Source organism: Cyprinodon variegatus, unplaced genomic scaffold (assembly GCF_000732505.1).
Source record: "Cyprinodon variegatus isolate N-32 unplaced genomic scaffold, C_variegatus-1.0 Scaffold305, whole genome shotgun sequence".
In the NCBI taxonomy this organism is placed as follows: Eukaryota; Metazoa; Chordata; class Actinopteri; order Cyprinodontiformes; family Cyprinodontidae; genus Cyprinodon; species Cyprinodon variegatus.
Genome location: NW_015150758.1, coordinates 564390 through 586238, shown reverse-complemented (window position 1 = coordinate 586238; position 21849 = coordinate 564390). Strand labels below are relative to the sequence as shown.

The following is a 21849-nucleotide window of genomic DNA, read 5'->3' as shown; positions in this document are numbered from 1 at the left end:
ATATATATATATATATATATATATATATATATATATATATATATATATATATATATATAAATGTAGGATTGTCTGGAGAGATTTGACAACATAAAGCCTCTTAGTGTAGAACGATGAGTGCTGAGGCAGCTCTTTGCCTGTTTGTCCTCTCTAACCCTCCTGCACTTTACTCTCATACATTCTATTTCTGCCTGTATACTATGGATCAAAGTAGCTTCATATCAATCATAAAACCAGGCAGAATTTGCACTCTCCCTATTTCCGCTTTAAACAAAAGCCTCCTCGTCATGAAAGGCAGATACAAACCGCATGACATGAACAAGTTGGAAAGATCAGAAGTGTGTTTTGATGTCATTAAATAAAATGGCATGCGGCTCTTTAGCGCCCCATTTGCCGCTCCCAGGAGCTTTTTCTAAAATTTATGAAGATTTATTTAATTATTTATTTTTTGTTTATTTATTATGGTGTGCATGATGTCAAACATTCATTATTTTTCCAATGCAGTAAAACATTTTTTATAATAGATACATTTAACACTAAAACTCTCAAGGCCGTCATTTTGACGGTTCTGAGATTTTAAAGGGAAAGAACTATATTTAAAATTAATCTTATGTTGTTCATGTTAACTGACATTTTCTCTTTCTATATTTCCTTCATTTTCACATAGTTTTTTTTATAAAATAAAAACGTACAAAATAAATATGGTTAATTTTACCTAGCAACCAACGTTCTACCTAGAACCCTTTGGGTAATACAGAAAAATGGCTTTCAGAAGAAATCTAACAGCAAAACAGGCTTAAGAAGTCCTTCAAAATATTGATGATAGCGATTCGGGTGGAGGGGATAGACCGATGAGGAGGACTGGGTAGGAAACGGCTCAGAAAAACAAATACACAGTCATGAACATCCTTTCTCTGCTTCAAAAAAGCTGTACACAACATTTTATTTGAAAACTATCTTTGTAATTAAAGTATATTTTCTTGCATTATTCCTGGGTTCTTTATTGTTATTAGGCAAAGTGTAGCTTAATTTTGTTGCAAGAAGGCAGGAATTTTTTGTTTCAGCCTTAGTCTTTTTTTTGTTGTGGTATTGTAAGTTGTCCTCAATAATTCTTAAATAAGGGCATATCAGAGAGTAATATATTAAATGCAAACATTTAATATTTAGCATGTTCTTTGTTTTATGTAAAATTGCTAATGACTTTGAAGTTTTTCCTTTTAAATACTCAATATTTATTTATTATTTTAGAAAACTGAGGAAATAATGAACCTGGCCTGTAATTATCCATACTGTCTGCATGTTTCAATAGTGAAACTACTCTTGCAAGTTTTAAATCATTTAGAAAAATGCCTCTCTGAAAGGAAATATTACAAATGCTATTTAATCGATCACCTCCGTCATTAGCACCATATCAATATAATTAACATACTCAAAATACTTTTACAAATAAACATACATCTATTTATTCTATTTATTGATCTCTATGCTCTATTCATTGAAATGTAAAATACATGCACAAGTACATTCATCAGCTTACCTATGAGGATGAGCATGCAGACCAGAAGTGCTATAAGTGCCCCAGGGCTAAGAGCTGCACTGATTACATAGGCTGTTGCATTGCAGGTCTGGATAGCTCCCTCTGCATTTAAAAAGAAGGCAAAAAAACAAACAAAAAAAAAACACCAAAATCATGTGCTTGAACAGATTTGACACAGCTTCCAATTCTGTTAAACCTACTAGCATTAATTTCCCCTAAGAAAAAACATTATTTTCACCATGTCTCTTTTTACAGATTTATAAACTGTAAAAGGCAATTTGTCTGTAGATTTTATTGCCATGTATTGTTGTGCTTTCCATAAATAAGATCAGAAAAAAAATGTTTGCTAAGCAAAACAATGACAAGTTGACCTTTTCATAGCGCAACTACTGCCGCCAAGGGTGACAGTGATGTTAATATTAGTAACAGTGCTGCCACCGCAGTGGCTCTCACCTGTGTCGCAGCCACAAACATGGATGGTTAGGGTCCCCGTTGAGCTGAGGGAGGGAGGTCCACTGTCAACAACGAGAATGGGCAGGAAGTACACATTCTGTTCATGGCGGTTAAAGCTTGACTTCTGGGTCCGGATGCCAGCTGTGTTGTCTTGATGTTGGATGTAATTTAGTCAGGGTCAAGTGAGGGTCAGACAGATGGGATAAAGCAGAGAATTACATACAAGCCACTATACATTTGAAGAACAAAAAACTTTCATCCCATAGTCATCCCAGTGAGTCATTGATTTGCTTATGTTGACTCAAAACCTATGAATTTAGACTTAATATTGTTAAGCAAGTTGAAACAAACAGCTTCAGATGTGCAATAATGAATTTGATAAAGTAACACTGTGAAAGTTTTGACCAAAGTATCAGCTCAATTCTTTGTACAGGGCTTCTCAAATTCGCCTTTGTATAAAAAGCAGGCTTGTTCCGCCACTGAATGACTTATGTGACCAAAAGACACGGCTTTCATCAGTCTGACCTTCCCGTGGACATGAGAATTTATCTTAAAAAGTTGTTGCTTTCTGATGTAGAATTTACTTTGGGTTAGATTTTTATAAGTAAATCCATGACATCAAGGGCTGAAAGAGGAGCTAGAAAAGAGGCTCTAAGGGTGTCCTTGTCTATGTCTTTGTTCTAGTTCATGGTTCATGGGTTTATAATTGGGATGTTTTTTGGGGGAAGAACCGTTTCATCCTGGGGTGGCTCTGGTTGGTTGGCTCGTCTATGATGTGATGGTCCTGTCCATTCATCAGTGGAATTGGGTATCATCAGGGATGGGATCTGAGCAGGAGGCCATGCTGGATTTGTCCATTTTCATTTGTTGCTATGCTCTCATCTGGTTGCACAGGTAGGCTGGTCTTTGCCATGGTAAAGGGGCCTACCTCTTAGTTCTGGGGGTTGGTCGCCCTTTCATCCAGAACTGGACATGAATGTATGGTGTGTGTGTGTGTTGGTTGGGGTGTTCAAAGAAGGTGCAAAGTGATTTGTGTATGCAATCAGCGGTCAGTTGTAGGCAAACAATTTTTTTTAGTATGTATCTTCACCAATATACAGGTCATATTCTAATGAACAAACTGCCTAACTTCATGTGTGGATGATATGAAAATGTCCACACGCAATGTATCTTTCTAAACTCAACTGCGGCCAAAGTTTTGGTGTCTTTTTTAGTATTTCCAAATGTCAGGTTTAAACTCACACATAAACATTTCTGCAGTCATTGTTACCACAGAGGAGGTATTGGTAAATACAAGATGATGGAGGCAGAATTGGTTCAGATGTAAACATATTCGAACCAGCAAGTATATTAGTAGTAGAATAATATTAATAAAGAAAAAAAAACATCTTTGTAGGTGGACATGGATTAATGAGGTGGGATGAAAGACAATATTTATATATTTAAAACAAAATGAAAAGATTCCGGTGGTGTGAAAGAATGCATCTCTTCTTACTTGCAACATCTATTTTTTTCTACCTTGATTAAACAAAAAACACCAACTTATTGCACATACTAAAAAATATTGTAGTTACATCTAAGCACATTGAAGATCAGGCACTGCGTGTATGGTTATGGGTGTCTGTATGTGTGGACATAAGGGTGAGAATGTGTGATTTTGACAGCATCCCTGTGATTGTGTGCCTGTTTCTTTCTCAGGTTGGGTTTTGGACTGCCCTTCTCATAAATCATGTCAGGTCTTCACTAAAAGTGGGACCCATTTCCAAACCCTACCAAATTGCCTGACAGTGGCTGGCACCTAAGCCTGCAAGTGTGTTGGTGATTATCATTGTGCAGCCCACTTGGGGGCCTACATTGTGGCTGAGTGGACTCTCCTCTGGGATGGGACTTGCAACCATCACTGTGTTGGTCCTCCTAGGGCTCCTGTGCTATGGGGGTTCTTTTGGAGGTCTGGGGCTATGAACTCCCCTCCGTCTTCCTCAGCATTGTGGGGGAGCTGGTCTTTGATTCCTCACAATAACAATTTACCATTTATTTTTCCTTACATACACAAGCACACTGTGGGCCAGATGCTTACAGATACACAGCTACTGTATACAGATAAACCAAATAGTTATCTTCAGCTGCCACTAAAAACATCTTGTCTTAAATACTGTGTAATTGTCAACGATGTGTCATATATGTGTTGATCATTTGTACCGGTGAAACTTTTTCTGCTTGTTCTGTTATTCTTTATCTCTGTCTCTGCAGGCGTACAACTTTCAGTATCTTAAGAAGGGGAGCTCTCTTGTGAGGATGTGCACGTCTCTTTTTCTTCTTCTCTATTTTTATCAGTTTTACTACCTTTTACACAGGTAGAGATTGTTGTTGGCACCCCTCATTAAATGAAAGAAGAACCCATAATAGTCACATATATCTTAAATCTGAGAAAAATAATAAAAAATAAAACCTTAAAATGAACCAATATTAGTGAGAAATTGCATTTCAACCGTGCTTCAACCTACTGTAATGATGTACCACAGGTGCTTGATAAATACTTATTTACTAATTCAATGTGCAATTTTCTTTTATCACAAGGGCAGTAATTCTTTCTCTCTTATAACATTTCAATGGGTTGGAGTGCACAGAATAAGGAATGTTCCAACTCTTTAGCCCTCCCTTTATACTCCATTGTCTTTAGCTAAGCAAAGGCTTCAGTCTATAAAGATTGACTGTCACAAAGGATGGCTGATTTTGTATCTACTTAACCTTTTTTGTTGATGTGGTTGTTGTGTGGATGCACTGTTCTCCTGAAAATACATGTGATTTTAAGGACAAATTCTATGGTATTTTAAAGAATTGGGTCACTTCATGGTCTCTAATAAGGTTCTCAGGTAATATGAAACAAAACAGGCAACCTTAGACACTATAGCTTCTCTTCCTTTGTAAACGTTTGGCCTAAGGTGTATTATAAAATATTAATTGTTTATTTTTTTATGTTTGACTTATATTTTTTATGTAGAACTTGTAGACCGATTATTTGACTGACCTGATCAAAAGGATGTGCTTCCAGTTAGTCATTAGTATTTAGTAAATGTTTGACAGTCACTACTTTTCTACTTTATTTACATATAAACACTTTAAAACTGCAACACAGTGCTGCACATAAAAAAGGTGAACTTTTATGTTAGAATGTTAAAAACAATGGTAGAAATAAAAAAAAGTAAGAAAAAAAAAACATCTTTGCTGTATTTACAGTCAAGGGGAAAAAAATTGGTTTTAAAAGATTTTTAAAGTGGACCAATAGGAGACTTGTCTGATTTAAAGAGAAAGATCATAGGATTGGAGTAGCAAGTGATATGAAGCTCTGTCTGAGCTTCATATCACTGAACTGCTGCATTTTTGGCTGCTAAGACCCTGCTCCTTTCTTTCATTATTTTGCTCTGGACTTATTTCTTTACCTAAATTGAAAAGCAGGACTGACTACTTCATACCAGGGACTTCCAAGGATTATTATTATCACTATTTTTTCTCGGAAGGATTTCAGTATGCTTTTTTATTTATTTATTTTTTATTGAACTCCAACAAAGGACAAGTCCATGCCAGCTAATCAACTCCAGCAGCCTCCCTTCACCAGAGAGGAACCTGAAAAACTTTACAAGCCCCAAACCTTAAGGCCGCGCACCCCAAAAAAATCCTGACTACACAACGGACGGTTGCAAACTTGCGCAGACCTCAAGTGGAAGTGCGCAGACAACAAGCAGCTGTGATTGTTCCTTGGTATGCCTTTCCGGCTGTCTGTGTGGTGCGCCATTTTCAAAAACCGAGGAACAACTACAATGGACTACAATGGACAACTACAAAGTTCTCGCGAGTTCTCGAAAAGGCTTTCCCTTGTACTTTGGTGGGAAACTGCTGTGCGTCCCTAGAAATTCCAGACCGACGGTGCAGAAGCATACCAGCAAAACTGGTTCACGACCAGACACAAGCGACATTTTATGTGCGCGGATGCAGAAGTCTAATCTGCCCTTTACAGAGACCTCCCCTCTTTTAACTCAGAAGAGGAAGGCTTCCTTGTCAAGTTCTATTAGAAAAGTGTGCCACCCCCATAAACCCCCCTCACTCCAACCCAATCCAACCCCCCATTACCGCCCCCTCTCTGACTCTAGAGCCCAATCTAGATCAAACACAGCTCTGCCTTCTCCCAACTTTGCCCAGTTTTTGAATGACTTGATTTCCCTGGCAGCATGAAAAAAGTTTTTAAGACTGGAACCTAAATGAGCTTGACATCATCCTAATACAGCACCCACCATGGCTCATTCCCTGGTACATGACTATTAAGGGCTGCAAAGGCCCCCCACATCATCCTTATCATTCTCCTTTAGATCAGGACCTTTATATCACTCCTCTGTGATGCATTCTGGGACCCACTGATGACTTTTATTATAAGTCATAGAAATAACTTGGGCCCCTGATGGGAGATGAGCTAAAACGATAACCAACAGTAATAAATAATCAAGTTGAAAGCCAAAACTTGTCAGAAACAAACAATCAGACACAAAGCTTATATCAGCACTAAGTCACATAAGTATTTTTTGTATTAAATTATCTAATTTCAGCCCCCAGATGTTAATGTTATGTTTTAAGAAATAACATGTTTACATAACTGTAACAAGGAACCTATATAAATGGTCTTTGTTGAACATCAGATCTCTGTGAGAAAATATTTTTCGCAATTAAAAAATAGTCTCCTTGGAGAAGTGCTCCACCAGTCAGAAGTGAATGGTGTTGAAAAGCTTCACACAAAGCTTTACACTCTTCACTTCTGACTGGTGGAGCACCTTTCTGATGAAGCAGGACTCCAGGTTCATCAGATAATCCCTAGAGTATATATTAGGGGTGTAAATAATAATCGTTTTGTATCGATGCATCGATCCAAAAGCCGACAATCCGATGCATCGACACGTCCGCAAGATAATCGATTCATGTTTTTTTTCCCTCCGGTCTATTTTTATCCATTTGCTCCTGGGCGTAATTCTCCCTCCCGTGCTGCGGTGCCGCTAAACCTATTTTGCCCTCCTACCGCGCTTCCTGGTTATACTCTTACAGCAGTTTGTTGCAGCAAGCTTCACACAGACATTTTTAAATTATGCTCAGTATTGAAGCGTGGTCTGAGCTACACACTGTGGGTCTAGATACGGCCGAGGCGGTGAGGAAGTGGGGACAAGTTTTCTACTTCTGTTATTTGCTGTTGTTTCTAAAGAAAAGGCATAATGATATTACAGCTTTGATTGATTTATTTCAAACTTGAAACTTTGTTTAGCCTGTAAGGTGTAAAAAAAATAAAAATAAATAAAAAAAAAAAATTAACCGATTAATCGATTAATCGAATCGAATCGTGGTGTATTCTTGAGTATCGAAAATAATCGAATCGTTTGGGTCAGGAAATCGATACTGAATCGAATCGCCATGATGGATGTGATTTACACCCCTAGTATATATATTCTCATATTTCAAACTTTTAAACTTTTATGTTTGTATATTTTGAGGAGGTCTAGTTAAGTAATTTTGTAGTAACCAGTTTCTGAAGCATGACATTTTACACAAATGTTCCCTCTCTGAATGTCTTGCCATCTTTACGTTTCTATTTTGGACATTAGCTCAAAAAAGCATGCATCTGTGTTAAATCATATATCTATGCAGACAGTAGATGGTCCCCATAGTGGTTTAAGTGTTAGACTGAATGTTGGGGACCCCGGTTTGAATCCCTGGTATGTCAGGAGGTGCATCTGACATAAAAACTTTCTCAAGTCTGTGGCGACCAAACAACAAAGGACACAATTAAACAGGGCACTAGGGATTTGTTTTCCAAATGGGTTAGATGCTTTGTTTTTGAAAAAAAAAACCACAACCAAAAAAATGTTAATGTAGATAAAATAAAATGCATTCCATTACTGTACTAAGGCTGCTGGTAATTGAGGAGGGTTTTTGATCATAAATCAAAATAAGGAAAAAAAGGAATAGAGTGTAAAGAGAGAGATAGAACTGCTCTTTTGAATTCAACTTTAGTGGTGTGTATATGAGGGCACTGCATGAGACTTAGATAAATGTAACACAATATAAAGAATGAGGCTTTGAAAAATATATTCAGGGTGGCTCATGGGAAGACTTGCATCGAAGATAGTAAGTAATCCATCTCCCAGAACATTTATCACTGTTATCCCTGTCACCCTAGAACTCCTCTGGCACATGTAGAACAATTTTCATATTATAGTTTATGTTCAGGGGTTTGTCCTTTTGACTTTTACACAACAGTGTGTATCACAGATCTTATTTTTAAAAATCAGGGAACTGAACAAATTGAAAGTCACTTTTTCATAACCTCTTCAAAAAGATAAGTCTTCATTTTTGATTAAATCAATGTTTGACTTTCACAAATAAAAATAACTAATCGAAAAAACTACCAGATCCCTTTGTCAAGCTTTATGGCTCTAGGCTTTTTTAAACTTATCCCAAAATTTCAAAAAAGTTTCTCGAAGTACAACACAGGGATGTTTCCACAAAATCTGAAAGAAGCTCCTCGTATTGTATCATATAACAGGAAACTTTATATAGCGAGATTAGGGGTTTCTGCTACGGACTAGCAGCAAAGACTTCAAAGAGTTTAGCAACAAGGGAAAAATGCCTTGTCATCATTGTCTGTCAAGGCCTGGAGACAGAGCTCAATGTGAGGGCATGAAGAGCAAGAGACGGAGTGACAGATTCAAAGTGACAGTCTGACAAATGTGTCCATGAAAAAAAGACACTACAGTGAAAAAAGAAAGGTGGGCGGATTTGAAATATGTGTGTTGCTTCGTTTGCTTTAAACAATTTATATGTTTACACAGTACTGCTTGCTGGTATGACAACATATAGTACGTTTATCTTCCTTATTTTATTGTATCTAAATGTATCAGGTTTAAAAAAAAAATCCCTTCATTAGTTTGGATTACTGTTCTGGCTACCTTAACATTAAAATAAATGTCTATTCTAAAGACAATTACATATGCATGAAACTTAAATAAAACACGTACCTTTATGTTTAATTTTGTGGTTATGGTTAATGTACCTTAGATAAAAACAAAACCAGAACACAACTATATTATAGCTTATTTCCTGCCTATTCATTAGTATGCAAAGAAACAGTACAATGTATGCACCTATGTTTCATAAACACACAGGCTATGCACCTTTCCATTCAAATGCACATGCAAGGTTCAGCAGGAGACCCTTCTGCCTTCACACAGTGACATTTCCCTGGCTCAGAATGCTCTTCTGACATTTTCCCAGTGTCAGATCAATCTTGATTTAGCCTGATGTCACATTTATTTAGATACACATCCCTAAATGACGGATCTGCAAGCGTGCATGCAAAATCACTGACGAGTATAAAAAAAGTCATTTTCCTGACAAAGCAAAGTTATTGCCAGCATGCACTTTGAGTTTATCCATTTTCCTAAGGATACGTATAAAGGCTAACTGTAATACAACTGCCATAGCAATTGAACAAAACCTTCTGCTCATTGTTCATTTAATATAAAGTTTTTATAAACAACTAATGTTGTCTTTGGACTAGTTTATACAATCAGACCAACTTCTTTCTAACAAATACAGTGTTTCTTTTCTTTTGCGAAAACAGTACTCAGATATGGGATGTATTAAAATTATTTTTGATTATATTATACATGTACTGTAATAAGACTATATTTACTAATAAATCTGGCTGTGAAAACTACAAATTCTGCCATTTATATTTATATACCAGTAATGTTAACCATCTAAACCATTAATAAAGCTAATTCAGATGCATTAATTCATATATAAAATATTATCCCAAAAACACAATGTCTCAGGTCAGACCCCATAATTAACAACCAATTTATTCAAAACTCAAATTAAATCTACTTCACCCTAATACAGTCCAATTTTGAAACTCATATATCCAGATATTCTATGAAGGTCCAATTCAACGGTATATATAATATAATTTACTAAAGTGGAAAGAATCCAGTAATATCAGTTGATAAAAAATTATATATTAGTCTATGCATATTACAGGAGGGATTTTAAAATTTAGCATTTGTTGTTGAAGTAAAGTCAGTCTCATAAAACATGACATGTAGGCACGGTTTTTATCCAAGTTATAATTATGAGTGCCAGTTACAGAACAAATACTGTAGGAGTGCTTTTATCTTGATCTTATATCTATGTTTGAAAACAGTCCTTTTTTATATAATGGATTCGGCCAATACGTGCTTAGTTTCTAAGCAGTTAAGAAACTGCAATCCATGTTAAAAATGTGTGTGCTGCAATGACTCTTTGAAGCATTTATGCTACTTGGAAGAGAGTAGAAATAGAATTTTTTTATACACTTTGAGAACTCTGTTACTGATTGTTGGCTTCTAATGAAGCTTCATAGAATTTTGCTTGTGTAAAACTACAAGACAATTTAAAAGATTTTAGGAAATCTAAAATAGAATGGTCAACATTTCAGTCTATTGTTAAGTTCAGGTGATTTTGAATGCTTGATTAATAATAGATACAATTCAAAGCGAAACGATGGTTAATATCGTACTGTTTAAATATCATATAAAGTTTTCCACCACTGGAATTAAAGGGCCCAAATAGAATTAGTATTTATGTTATCAGTATTAGCAAGGCTGTGTACTCAGCTCACTGTCAACTACATCAAGTTGGCTGCGTAATCTGAAGTCTTCTGCAGCTTTTGCCACCGCTTCAGTGAACACCAATGTTCATATTGTTTTTTATGTGCTACCTGGGTTTTATTTCTCTTGGCATCATTTTTTTTTTCTTTTTTTTAAACACTTGATACTTGACTTTTACCTTTTCTTTACCCATTTCTCTCAATTGACGGTGTTGAAGCATTGGCCAGCTCCAATTTTTTTGTAATTTATTTACTCATTTAACACATGAAAAATCTTATACCTCTAATCACAAAAGCACTTTATTCACTAACAAATAAAGCACAAATAAATTGCACAACACAGAAATAAAATACAGTGAACAGAGTGATAATTTCAACAAAAGACCTTTGTATGCAATCACAGTAAGCTACTGGCCTAAATATTTGTAGTTTTAGAACACGACTGTGCCCATGTAAACCTGATGCTGGATTCTGAAGTCTAGCAGATTTCAAAAAATCTGAACTAATAGCAAATCCCTTAGTTTAAGGAATGAAGAGTGTTAGAACTATTGATAAAGTGTTCTGTTAAATGATGCAAGGGATGTAAGAGAGTTTTCAATTGCATTTAGGCAAATTTGGAGCCATAGCCAGATATTGTTGTTTCTTGAAATCCACTCAAATCTTGATGAAACAGAAAGAAGAGGAAGGATAGAAATAAAGGCTAAGACACCGTAGCCTATATAGCATCTGGTCCCACGAAGAAAACAGACCATATGAAGTCATAGCAATTACATCCGGTTGAAATGAATGGGTCTGGTAGGCCCCTTGCAATTCTCTGCAACTCTGCCTGTATACCAGGGAAGACCCCTGGTCTGTCACGGTCAGACCTATGCAGCAGTTTGTCATGAGTGTCTTAGGAAAAGAGACACGGTAAAGTGAAATGCATCCACTTTGGGAGAAATGCAAAGAAAAATCTTTGAATTGCCAGGTAAACAAACCAGCTTGTGCATGCTAGGGGATTTTCTAGTGCATACTCTCTTGGGAAAACTTGGCCCCCCAGTGATCTGTAGAGAAACCTTTCACGCAGTCATTATGAAAGAACATTGGGCATGACACAAGACAAATAGAAAGCTTACAGGACCACACAAGACTAAATGACATGAAAAGGTTGCCCAGCACATATCTTGGAAAGTTCCACTAACACCAAACATGTTACACTTTTTATCTTAGAGAATTTGACAATTAGTGGCATGGGATCTCATGACTATAGCTGCAGTGGTTTTAAAAAAATATTTTACTGTCCATCTTACCTTTGACATCCCAGAGAGTAAAATGACGACTACTGGCAGCTTCAGATGGTAGCGTGAAGAAAAAGCGATGTCCAGATGGTGGTTCATCTCTATCCACCACACTGATGGTGTGAATTAACTAATGGTATAGAAACCAAGTGGAAAAAAGAAATAACGGGGGGGGGGGAAAGAAAGGTTAGATTTTCTACTTACATCTGTTCAATGAGAACAAAGCAATGCATTTGAAATCTCTTTGCATTTCACATGCCTTTTTTCACCAGGGAGGGAATGAGGTAGAGTGAGATGCATCAGACTAAAAAGGTTTCTGTGAAACACGAGTTCAAAGGGCCACAGTCACAAGGAGATTAAAACTTCTTTTGCCTGTGAGTTGACACAGCATTATAAAAAATGTCATAGTGTTGGTATTATAAAGGTATCATGAAATTCGGCTGTGAATAGAAAAGGACACAAAGTTGGTGGGATGAGAATAGTTGCTTTAAGAAGATGAAAGGTCCTGATGGAGATACAAAACAGAAAAAAATGCATAAAAATATTGGTGAAAAAAAAAATGTAATTTTTAATACCTCTAATATGAGCTGAACACACATGAAACAGAACCTGGAGGCATTTACAACATAGCGCTTTCTTGGATATCTCATCTTAAATTGTGACTCTACAAAATCAAACCGCAAGTTGATTAATTTTTATTTTCCTCAATTTATTGGTTGCTCACCATGGAATATTTTTATTATGAATATTATGGATTTCTTTTAATCTGTGGACCCTTATGGACGAATGGAGTATGAACAATTGAAGACTGGATTTATTTATTTATTTACTTTTTTATAAAAAAAAAAGAAATAAAAAAGAAGACTGGATTTATAAAACGACTTCTGGATGCATTCAAAGGTATGTAGTTGTGGCTGCTTTGTAATGTTTACCTTTTGACATGCAGCTATATCTGTGTTAAGTGTGCATTGGTGCTCGCTGTGTCCATAAAATGAACTTGGTGGTTGAATTGTGGAGAATCTAAGCTTTCCAACGAGGTCTAACATGTCTATATTGGTAAAAATTTTAGCATTGTAATTTTCATGCATTCTGAGTTATTAGTTGTAAATAATGTACTATGAGAATAAAGTAGAATTATGAGAATAAAGTCCTTATATTAAGAGAATAAGACATTAGACATAACATTATAACGTCCTAACATTATGAGAGTAAATTCAGAATATTAGGAGAAAAAGTCTTAATATTACAAGATTAAAGTCCTAATATCATGAGATTTAAGTCTTAATATCACAAGAGTAATGTCTTAATATCAAAAGATTACAGTAAGTTGTAATATTATGAGGTTAAAGTGTTAATAGTATAAGACTAAAGACATATTATTACCAGATTAATATCATATTTTACGCGATTAAAGTTGTAATCTTACAAGAGTAAAGTCAATATTATGTAATAAGAGCTCTTGTGCTGTGATCCTCTGCTTTGAATTAAGGACTGTTGAGAAGTTTTTGTAGTTATTCTTTTGTAGTCATTTTACAAGTAAGGAAGTGTGAAACCTTTTAGGCCAGCAGCGTCAGATTATTTGAATATTATGGTTCAAAAAAGGAGCTCAGATACTTTGTAGTTCGGGTGCATTGGCCAGATATTGTTCAAATATGTTTTTTTCTGGAAGATGTTTCTCTGAAAAGACCAATAATCTTCCAAATTTATTTTATCATGACTTTAATCTTGTTATTTATTTATTGATTGATTTTTGTTGGTCTTTTTTTTTGTTGAGTTTATTATTTCCAATAATTTGACTTTCCTTTTGAGTAATACTTAAAATAACTGCCAGTGTCCTCTTATCTGCTACAACTATTCAGTTTCTATGGGGGTTTTGTTCTGTTGTTGAGGATGGTGTAAGCATGTTCCACTGACTACAGAGACAATGAAAAAAAGCCAGTTCATAAGAATAAAATCAATTAAACTTTTCTTTTTAAACAGCATGTGTGTTAACACAGTTGCTTACCATTTTTTTTAACAATAAGCCTAAATTCTCCAACTAACTGTTGACTACCAACAATGCTAATGTTGACATTTTACAGTTCTTTAAATAGATATGGACTGCAATTCATAATCCTTCTAGGAAAACCTAATATAAAATGCTTGGACTGATCAACCCTGAATTATTAAACAGTGAATTTTCTTTTTTTTTTGGAGATTCAATAAACCATTCAACTATTTGTGAGATATTCTTCTTATTGTTTTGGGCCAAAAATGAATCTACTTGGTCCTTAAAGGTATAGTGGAGGATGTTCTTTTTCTGGGTGGATCATCAAAATAAGGGGTCCTCCTAAAAGTTAATCGTTTTGGTTATATGTTTATGTTAGACCGTCCTACATGCTTGTCCCTATTTTCACGTACTGGTGGTGAGTCTGACATTGTGGAAATATTGCAATTCACAAGGTGAGATGGGCTCGTGCATGCTCTTGCGACAATATTTCAAGCAAAAGGGCCCAGCAATCCATGACCCATATCTATCTCAGTTGTTGTTAACAGCTGCATTCCTACTCTGACATTTCTCTCCAATCTGAGCTAGGACCACCACCCAAGGCAACAATGCCCACTCCACCCTATGACAACACCGTCACCGGTGCTAATGCACCCAGACACCCTGCTCCCAGCCTACAGGTCACTATGTCCGTCCTCACTGATGTATTTCAGAACTGTAAACCCTATTAGTTTGAATTAATTCTGATGGTTAGATTCAACTTTTGACTCATATTTGTATTGTTGTATTGTATTGTATTAAAAAAAATCGCTTTACTAAAGACACAAAACAAGAGAAGATTAAGATTCACTATTGACCACTGTCTTGTTTAAAGTTGTTTTTTCCACAGGTATAATATCTTTCCTGGTCTCACCAAAAAAAAAAAAAAAAAAGGTTCTCAGAGAAAAATTGCTTTGCTACAAGCTGTAACTCTGATATTTTTACAAAGGTACAGTCCTTTTAGAAGCAGAACAAAACAGTGTTAATTAAATGTAATTGTTTACTTATCCAAACACCTCTCAATTGTTTTTTGTTTTTTTCCCGACCTGTATCCATTCAGTATTTCTCACTAGTAGGAGAACACAGATTGTTCAAATTTCAATGTAAAAACAGCAGGATTAGATTTAATGCTTCTTTTTTTCATGTTTAGGGTTTTATTGGTCTAAGAATAGATGTACTTTCTGTTCACTTTTTATTTTGAAGTAAATTAGAACTAGGAGAAAATGAAGGAACTGCATGATTATCTAATTTAAAAAAAAACAAAGTCAAACCTTAAAACAAAAAAACACAAAAAAACAGCGATACAAATCATGAAGTCAGACTGAACGACTGGAAGTGCATTCTTGGGGAATTATTTAGATTCTTATAAAACATTTATTTTCTAATAATAAGTGAACATATACATAGTGATGTATCATAACTGTCAGTCAGTCTGCTTGTCTGTATAGTTGCACCTTCACAATAAATGTTATCTGAGCAGTGACTGCATCACAGAAACACCACTGGTTTAGTCATGCCCATGGCACAAGAAGACTGATTGTGATAATGTGGCTTATTTGTAATTACAAATTCTGCACCATGGCTTCATGGTAAATGATATGCTTCTTAACATTTTACTGCTTTGATGCATGCAAAGGCTTTTAAAAATGCAAAGATACAAAAAATTCACATGTGAATGATTATTTGCTCTTAAATGGTCTGCTAGACCTTCTGTTATTGGCTGTTAAGAGGCAATTACCATTACTTTTTGACAGTCTTGGACTGGACAGCCAAACTGACTTTTCCTGAATGGCCATGTGGCAAGCCAGTGCTGCCCAATGCTATTGAAATATTTAAAATGTTACTTCCCATTTTTAGTACTGCAATGTTTATTCTAATTTTGCAATCGGTTTATTTTTCCTGTTTTGATTTTACAACTCTTTAGCTATACTAACACTTTTTCCTCTACATTTACAGAAGTAATGGTTAATTTTATATTTGACACTTTAATTGCCACTGAAAAGAAAGTATTTTTTTTCATAGAATGATTAGTTGTTCTCAAATAGAGAATCGCTTTAGATTAAGTTAGTTTTTCTTAAAATTTTTCTGACATTAAAAAAGTCAATTACAGGGTTTTGGGCATGAAACATTGATTTTCTATAATAGTGAGAGGCTTCAATCAGTAGATCATCCAATGATGACTTACTGCTCTTATTGTTTATTGATGTTACATTTTACAGCAATTATCTACTTGTTGAAATCACTAAGATTTCCATTCAAATTTGCAAGTGTAATGTCATGGGATTGAACGCTTTAATGTGTTTTATGATCATGTCAGGGCTACCTCATCCTCTCCCAGCGTTCCCTGACAGTCTATGTTATTGCTCTCACAGACTTTTCTATCTTGAATGCATGTCTTTCAACTGGTTCAATAAAGTCATGCTTGAAAAAAATGTAGTAACACACAGTATAATGAGCTCTCAAGCCATTTTCAACAAATACTCCAGTCAACAGCTAAGGTTTGGTCATGACCTGCATGTTGGGATCTGGAGATCTGCCACCTGTCTCCAGCAGAGAGCGCTATGGGTCTCCTGAGCTGGAGCCTCCTGCACACCTGAGGATCATCAGCCCATCAGGAGACCAGCTACATAAGCAGCGACCAGACCTGTCTTCAGTGCCAGAGTGTTGACCAGTTTTGGTTAGCAGAACCTGAGCCTCAGCCTGAATTTACAATCTCTGTCTGCTCTAGAGAGCAACCTGATCCTAACCAGTCTCCGTCTTCTCTGCTCATAGGAAAAACCCGACTGAAGTCTGTAGCTCTGGAGGAGCTCATGTTTGAAAACCTGCCTGCCTGCCCAGAGAAGCCAAACCTGAAGATCCTCAGTCTGAATCTCCCACCTAGTTCTCAGGAGAGAACTAGGAGAATAACTCAAGGTCTGAACCTCTCTAGCCTGAAGCTAAGCTCTGCCGCTGCTGAGCTCTCTGCTGAATCCACAGTCTCTGGACCCAACCGGTTCCCTCTCTCCACCGATCAGTCTGAACCTCATCAGGTACAAATCAGAATCTAAACTCTGTCAAGACATCGCTGCTACCTGGCTAACCAAACAATCCCTCTCTGCAGATTTCTCTGTGAAACCAAGTCCCGGACCAGTACCAGAACCAGTGCGATCTTTACCCTGTGTGTGCTCATCTTAAAGGAGAAGTTCGGTTTTTTACACTTTAAGCCCATTTTCTGTAGTGTCCAGGATGAAATCGAATGATCGACACCAAAAGTTTGACAATTGCTCCTGTCTCTGCTTTTTGGCTCATTTAGAATCCCCCCCTGGCTGCTTCATAATGGCTGCCATAGTGCATGTCGGATAATGTCCTTAAAACAACCTTAAACGTTCTTTTTTTAAAATATGCTACTCACCGTGTCGTCAGCGCTGTTCAATGACGTTCCAAAAAAAGTTTCGTAAAGAAAAAACGTTCCTGTAGTGTTTTATTTAGCATTTTGTAAATCCCATTGAGTTCTGTTGGAATAGTCAATATTCCCCTGCCACCGGAAACGGAAATGGGGCCTGTTTACACAGTTGTAGTCTTTTCGCTTCACTCTGTGTACTCCGACGTCGAGGTACTAACGTCTCTGTTAAACACTTTAAAAAACTCTGAAAATGGAATACGAAAGGTGGATTCTTGATTCTCGACGTCGGAGTACACAGAGTGAAGCGAAAAGACTACAACTGTGTAAACAGGCCCCATTTCCGTTTCCGGTGGCAGCGGAATATTGACTATTCCTACAGAACTCAATGGGATTTACAAAATGCTAAATAAAACACTACAGGAACGTTTTTTCTTCACGAAACGTTTTTTGGAACGTCATTGAACAGCGCTGACGACCCGGTGAGTAGCATATTTTTTAAAAAGAACGTTTAAGGTTGTTTTAAGGACATTATCGGACATGCTCTATGGTAGCCATTCTGAAGCAGCCAGGGGTTGATTCTAAATGAGCCAAAAAGCAGAGACAGGAGCAATTGTCAAACTTTTGGTGTCGATCATTCGATTTCATCCTGGACACTACAGAAAATGGGCTTAAAGTGTAAAAAACCGAACTTCTCCTTTAATAAACTGTTAAACTTTTACTCTGCTTCTTGTGGTGTTCTGCATGTGGGTTTGATCATAGAGACCCATCATGACACTGCATGTATATTCACATCAGCCGTTATTCCTAAATAAGGAAAAAAGTCTCCCCTTATCTAATCAAACACCACCACTCAAAACATTTTAGGCTAAAGTTTTTGTCTTTACTCACTATCAATACTACTGATTTCATATTTTGTTAGACTAGTAAAGACTGAAGTGAATACCCCATGAAAATGATCTACTCTGCAAAATAATATGTCATGCATTTGTGGAGTGTTACTTCAACAGGTGCTGTTTTGAACCAGATTCCTGCCCCTTAATGAGAGAGAACCTAGATAATTTTGATTTTTCTCCAGCTGGCAGTCCCTGATTATGTTAGGAGTAGAGACAATAAATTGAGGGGGCATGAATGCAGAATCAAGATTAATTACACTTTGTTTTCAACATTTAAAGGGGTTCCTGTAGAGGGATGATGTAAAACATTAAACAGGTGTACTTCTCAAAAACTTGTTTGAATTACAAAAAAACAAACAACCTTAGAAGGAAATATTAAGAATAAAATTACCCAAATAATTTCATAGTCAATCATGGCCATGACTGACAATGAAAGTATTTGCTACTACTTTAATGATTACAAGAGCATCATAAACATCAATATGTTTGAGCAACTATTTTATTGGAGTCCTGTTCTCACTCATTTATCAAAAACTATGATACATTAGGGGTGGAACGGTTCACAAAATCCATGATCACTCCAAAAAATAAATCAGTTGATTCAGAAAAACCTTGCATTTGTGCAAAATTAATCATAAGTCATGCCAAGAACAGACTTGAACTCTGATCATGATCTAATAAGAAAATATTAAATTTTCAGCCACATGGTCAGAAATTAATCTCACTAAAACACACATACACATTTTAGAAATACAACAGCCAACCTATAGCGATGTCTCCCTCTTAATTCACACCATCTATAATAACTTATTTTAGCAATATCTTATTTTAGAAGCAATGTTTTTCTTCATTTAATTTAAAGTAATATGATTAACTAAATATGACACAAACATATTTCCTGAAAGAGTACTCTTCCAAATGTCCTTTTTGCACTTGAATGAATATAAAATCTCTGATGGCTTAATTTCCCTCCGTTGACTTAAAGTCAACACTTAAATACATCATGGCTTACATGGTCTGAGACCTAGAACTGGATTTCTGGCATTAGGCCATCATGTAAATGACCATTAAACCATTTCTCCACAGTGTGCATGCTTGATACATGTTGGTAAATATCCTTGCTTACCAGAGCAAGGACATTTGCCTTCTTTGATAGATATCATCAAAGCACCATATATTCCTCTGCTGTCACATACCGCAAACTGTAAAACTATTTATTAATAAATTATAAAATAAAGTTAATGGATTAAAAAAACAAACTTAAACCTTAACATGAAAAGAAATGGAAAAAATGGTATATTTTAAAAAGGACAACAGCTATATTTTGTCAAGTAAATTAGTCTTTGGCACCTTTCAGGTATATGAAAAGTCCCCTAAAACTTTGTTTGCATGTGAAATCAAAAGGCAAAACAGCCAAAAACATAAAGCAGAATAAAACATACATCAAGTCACCCACAAAGATGTCTAAAAAATTCAGTTGAGTGGGCTGTGAAATACACGGTACAAGGACTGATCTCTTCAAAACAGTCTTTAAAGCTCTGTCATTGGTAGTTATTGTTTTTAAGGGAAAACAATAATGACCAAAGAGAAATAAATTTGAGCAAAAACATGATTATCTGATTAAGGATACCAATGGAGAGATTGTAAGAGAACCATGATCTTCGCTGCCCTCTGCGGGGGACTTTCAGGGTATATGAATACTGAGTGCTGAGACAGAGAAAAAGGAGTGCAAAAGAAAGTGACTGTGTGGGTGTTTATCGAGTGCCAAGCGAAGCTCCCTCTAGCAAAAAACACCTAATTAGATTTCTATCTAGCCATACTCTTTCTTGACCCCTTAAATCTCTTGCGTCTTTGAAAGCTATAAGGGGAGATTTTCCTAAAAGTTGAGCCCATTTACACTAGACTTGTCTCAAAGGTGAAGGTTTTAAGAAGGAGGTGCCTTTCTCATCCACAGTTGAAATCGGTAATCCAGAAACATAATGAATACCTGAAGAAATAAATAAACATGAAAAAAATATGCTGGAGGGCCTAATGACTGAAAGCTGGATCTTTCCATTTTGTAGAGGATTGAAAATCCTTATTGTGCCCTTCAGAAAATTTAACAGTGCTGTTTCCTGTTTTGTTTTATTTTTTTCCATGGCTCTGGGCTACATAGAAGATTGACAGCAGAAGGAATAATTGTGGTGGTAGCCAATGTCCAAATTACGTTTCTAAGCCTTGTTTTTAGTTAAGAGATTAACAGTCGCTTAACATTTGTACTAACAATATGACTGACATCCTCATACATTGAGATGCATCGTAGGTGTTGTATGTGATGCTAAGACTTTTGCAAGTCTGTTATGAATATGTCATACAGAAGGTATGTTTACAAGAGTTTCTGCCTGTCCATCTCTGCATCTGAGCTGTTTTAGTTAAAATGCCCTGTTTCTTGAGAATTTTCGGAATATATACTGCTACATCCTCATCGGCTGGTTTTTATTCCATTACAGTACATGGTATGTTGTGGTATGGTTCTTTCTTGCAAAAATTTTAAGCTACATCAGATTGCTGTGTTTACTGTATCATCTCATATTGTGTGTATGTCTGAACTGTATGTGCACATTTTTGAATCCCTTTAGAAAATTAGTTAGCAAATACTTTATTACAAAGTGATTTTAAGGATGTTAATGATATTTATAATTATTAACAGAATGTCAAAAAATGCTCAAACCTGTGTCAAATAGTCAAAGAGACTTAGAAACATATAATTTTACCAACATAAAGTATTTCTCCTGACACAAATAATATTTTAACCTGAATCAGACTGAATCTGAAGTGGCGCAAAGACATTGCAACTAAAAGGACTTGAAGAACATCGGCAAAGGTAAATTATCAAAAGGCATATGTAAACTTCCAAAAAAGGCAAAAATGTTTATTGAGAAAAGTATAAATACTTTCCAACTGCATGTTTTTTTTTATTATTTTTTTAAATTTTATTTTAATTGAGAATAAAACAGATTATAGATACACTTTTGGATGTGCATTCCATTCCCCTAATAGAGTGACTAATAGAGTGAATGATAGTAATTTTTCAGTTTAAATCTATCAGCTGTATAGATTATTTTAAAGATCAACAGTACATAAAAGAGAAACACGTCAGATGGAAAAAATTAATTTGGCAACATGGCATTTTAGCCCAGTTTTCATAACAGACAGAAACACAGATCCTGGAAAAAAAACCAACAGTAATGTAGTTGAGTCTATGACACCAAAATTATATAACCTCCCTTGTCGCTGACAAAGGCAACTGTTAAACTTATAATTAAAGCAGCACTATCATCAACTATAACTGTCTTATACATTATGGCAAGGAAATCAAACACCTTTTGCATATATAAGTACTGCTATGGGTAGTTTGGAAAAATGATATTTCCAATGCTATGCAAATGAGAACATTTCGTGCTTATGAGGAGCGATGTGGGTGTTCATGCTTTTAGTCTCCTTATAAAATCAGGAAGGGCAAACTCTTCCAAGGCAGGGACACAAATGTGTCTATACACACACACACACATATATATATATATATACATATATATATATATATATATATATATATATA

General features: G+C 35.8%; 1 protein-coding gene across 3 annotated transcripts in view; it reads right to left on the bottom strand.

Moving 5' to 3' along the window:
- The window catches only part of cdh22 (cadherin 22, type 2), a 211094-nt gene that overhangs the window by 8722 nt on the left and 180523 nt on the right, over positions 1 to 21849 (bottom strand). For all 3 annotated transcript variants that reach the window (XM_015384132.1, XM_015384133.1, XM_015384134.1), the window contains 3 exons: positions 11963 to 12080; positions 1991 to 2140; positions 1538 to 1639 (listed from right to left, as the gene is read on the bottom strand). In XM_015384132.1, coding sequence (XP_015239618.1) covers positions 1538 to 1639; positions 1991 to 2140; positions 11963 to 12080 — 370 coding nt within the window. The remainder of the gene's footprint in view (positions 1 to 1537; positions 1640 to 1990; positions 2141 to 11962; positions 12081 to 21849) is intronic.